The 3,605-nt window shown below is 44.4% G+C and overlaps 1 protein-coding gene across 1 annotated transcript; it reads right to left on the reverse strand.

Moving 5' to 3' along the window:
• Positions 1-533: 533 nt before the first annotated feature.
• On the reverse strand, positions 534-2,703 carry LOC124606707 (heat shock protein 70 A1-like). The gene has a single exon (XM_047138736.1). The coding sequence runs from the start codon at positions 2,620-2,622 to the stop codon at positions 700-702; it is 1,923 nt and encodes a 640-aa protein (XP_046994692.1). The 5' UTR covers positions 2,623-2,703; the 3' UTR covers positions 534-699.
• Positions 2,704-3,605: the final 902 nt, after the last annotated feature.

Raw genomic sequence — 3,605 nt, forward strand, 5'->3', positions numbered from 1 at the left:
ATGAATAAGGCACTCATTTTGTATTAGTGTCCTATAGCATAAACAAACCAAGTTTAATCACTGTGTTCTGTTTATTTATCTAATTTTGATTCTTTTTTTCGGATTACTGGTAGTTACTATTAATGCATTTTATTTTCCATTGACTTTGTGCTGTTTCCTATCTGATATATTGATTCCCCACATGAGTAAATTAGTGCAAAAGATATCACATGTAACTTTACACTAAACAGTTGTCAGACCACCACATTCTCCAATGTCATCCTGTTATTCAGTAATTATCTATTCTGTGTAATCAGTACATCATCATTTGAAGCATTCTGAAAAATATGGTATTACTTGTATGGAGTATTGAAGGTAAACTGCAGGATAAGGACAGGACAAGGGTGGCATAACAAAAACAAACACAAAATTTTATGAAAACAATATTTATTGTACAAAACTAATCATAAAAACAACGACTCAATCATAAACTACAAATTGTTAAATAAATATAATGAAGATCAGAGGAACTTAAAATTGAATTCAGTCTTACATAAATACCATGCTTATAACAGCATGTGTATCAGTCAACAAGAATGCAGACAAAAACTACACAAAGAAAGTGTCTTGGAAATGTGAATGCTTCACTCTCCTATGTACACCACATTTTAAATATTACATACAGTGACACATAAAACCGTTTTTATATTAACAGTTCAGTTAGTCAACCTCCTCAACAGTTGGTCCACCGGTGTGTGCTGCTCCTGTACCTGCTTGTTGCCCACAGCTACTGCTGGGATCCTTAGTGCCCTGGTGCAGCTTAGTCATTATGGGTGTGCACACCCGCTGCAGCTCCTGTAGCCGACGCTCACACTCACCACAGCTCGCCTGGGCATTGTTGTCTAGCCACTGTAATTCCTCCTCACAACGTGTCATCGCTGCTGTCTTGTCTGACTCAGATAGCCTGCTGCCTGCGTCCGACAGTGCCTGCTTCACAGACAGGGCATAGCCCTCCAGTCGATGCCGTGCCTCTACTCTCTCACGTTGCCGCTGGTCTTCCTCCTTGAAGCGCTCTGCATCAGCTACCATCCGATCGATTTCCTCCTTGGAAAGCCGACCCTTGTCATTGCGGATGGTGATGTTACGAGATCTTCCTGTGCTCTTCTCTTGGGCGGACACAGTTAGAATGCCATCTGCATTCAAGTCAAATGTAACTTCCACTTGAGGCACACCACGTGGTGCTGGTGGAATGCCAGTGAGGTCAAATGTGCCCAGTAAGTTGTTGTCCTTTGTCATTGCACGCTCTCCTTCAAACACCTGAATTGTAACTGCTGGCTGGTTGTCTGAGTACGTGGTGAATGTCTGTTTTTGCTTGCAGGGGATACGTGCATTGCGCTCTACCAGCTTAGTCATGACACCACCCGCTGTCTCAATGCCGAGTGATAGTGGTGCTACATCTACCAGTAACACATCCTGAATTGCAGAGCTGGTGTCACCACTGAGAATGGCTGCTTGTACAGCTGCACCATATGCCACTGCCTCATCCGGGTTGATGGACAAATTCAGCCGCTTGCCAGCAAAGTAGTTCTGCAGCAGAGCCTGAATCTTAGGGATGCGTGTTGAACCACCCACCAACACAACATCGTGGATTGACGCTTTGTCCATCTTGGCATCGGCCAGTGCTTTCTCGACTGGTTGTAGTGTTGAGCGGAACAGATCAGCACAAAGTTCCTCAAACCGTGCTCGTGAAACTTTCGTGTAGAAGTCAATGCCATCTAATAGTGCATCAATCTCAATACTGGCCTCCGTGCTGGAAGACAACGTACGCTTGGCACGTTCTGCTGCCGTGCGCAGTCGACGCAAGGCACGTGGATTGGAACGTATGTCCTTGTGGAATTTACGTTTGAACTCATCAGCCAAATGATTCACAAGCCGACTGTCAAAGTCCTCGCCTCCCAGGTGTGTGTCTCCAGCTGTTGCTTTCACTTCAAACAGTGAACCCTCAGAAATGCTCAGGATGGACACATCAAAGGTGCCACCACCAAGGTCAAATATGAGCACATTGCGCTCACCTTTCAGGTTTTTGTCGAGGCCGTATGCGAGTGCAGCTGCAGTTGGCTCATTGATAATCCGCAGCACCTTCAGGCCTGCTATGGCGCCTGCATCTTTGGTAGCTTGCCGCTGTGAGTCGTTGAAATAGGCGGGCACTGTAATAACTGCCTCTCGAACCTGGCCTCCCAAGAATGCCTCTGCTGTTTCCTTCATTTTCACAAGCACCATAGCACTTATCTCTTCTGGAGCAAAAGTTTTGGTGGTACCTTTGAACTGGACCTGTATCTTAGGCTTGCTACAGTCGTTAATCACTTTGAATGGCCAATGCTTCATGTCTCCCTGCACCTTTGGGTCGTCAAACTTGCGGCCGATGAGTCGCTTGGCGTCGAAGATGGTATTCTGCGGGTTCATCGCTACCTGGTTCTTGGCAGCATCGCCGATCAGCCGCTCCGAGTCGCAAAAGGCGACGTAGCTTGGTGTCGTCCTGTTGCCTTGATCGTTGGCGATTATTTCCACCTTGCCTTGTTGCCAAACTCCCACGCACGAGTACGTGGTTCCCAAATCGATCCCCACTGCTGGAATCTTCGGCATTTTCTTCTGTTAGCTAGGTCACAGTAACGTAGACGAATATAGCTGCGTAGCGAATCTTCGATCACGTCTCGAAGCACTATCTTCGCGTCGCTCTCTCGTAGTGAACTGAGCTGTGACGCGCCTGCGGCTCTTTTAAATAAGGCGGCTAAACGTCTAGGGAGCTGGAGATTATTCGAGAGTTGTCACATTACGTCAGCAGAGAATCTGCGTCGTAATTGGTCGGAGGGCGGAGCTACCAGAATCGGCAATGGCTGGAAAGTTCTATGTATTTTCTGTACGTCTCTCGTGTTTTCTAGACAAAACTGGCAGTGATTCAATGTTGCCGCACTAAGTTTTCTATTAATTTTAACTCGTTGCATTTCTTCTATTCGGTGTTGTATGCGGATGTCGTTTGATGTTATTTCATATAGTGAAGCCCAGTCCATAAAATAATATTCAATTTTCTTATGTCGGGGCCAGGTAACATAATAGTCAGGAAGGTGATGTTTTAATAAGTGGCTAGTGTTCTTGTTGTGTGATATGCACATTTTTCGTACGGCATTCGATAATATTACGCGAAAATGTATATTTCGAAAAAAATGTGTGTTTTATAAATTTCGTTATTCTGGTTAACTGTGACTTAACCATTTGTAGTGGGAAACGGTGCCCAGAGAGGTCAAAACATTAATTTTATATGCATGAAAGTCTCAAAACAATAGTTCCTTTTCCGCGCATCGTCTTGTGGAAATGAAAGTGGACGCTTCGAATATTGAATAAGCTGATAATTAGGCTTAGCTACTGACCTAGCAGTAGGCCGGGAGCCTGCAGTTAAAATAAAAAATATGCGCAAGGAAAACGCAGTTTGGTTTTTGGATTTTCAAGTTTGAATGCAAAAAGTATTGAATAAACTAACGTAAGTCTACGGAACTTACGTGTGGAGTGTGCATACACTATTAAAATAATTTTAAGTTTTAGTCATTTTATGTTACATGGTCAAGGGGGTG

The sequence above is a fragment of the Schistocerca americana genome, chromosome 3, assembly GCF_021461395.2.
Source record: "Schistocerca americana isolate TAMUIC-IGC-003095 chromosome 3, iqSchAmer2.1, whole genome shotgun sequence".
NCBI classification, from domain to species: Eukaryota; Metazoa; Arthropoda; class Insecta; order Orthoptera; family Acrididae; genus Schistocerca; species Schistocerca americana.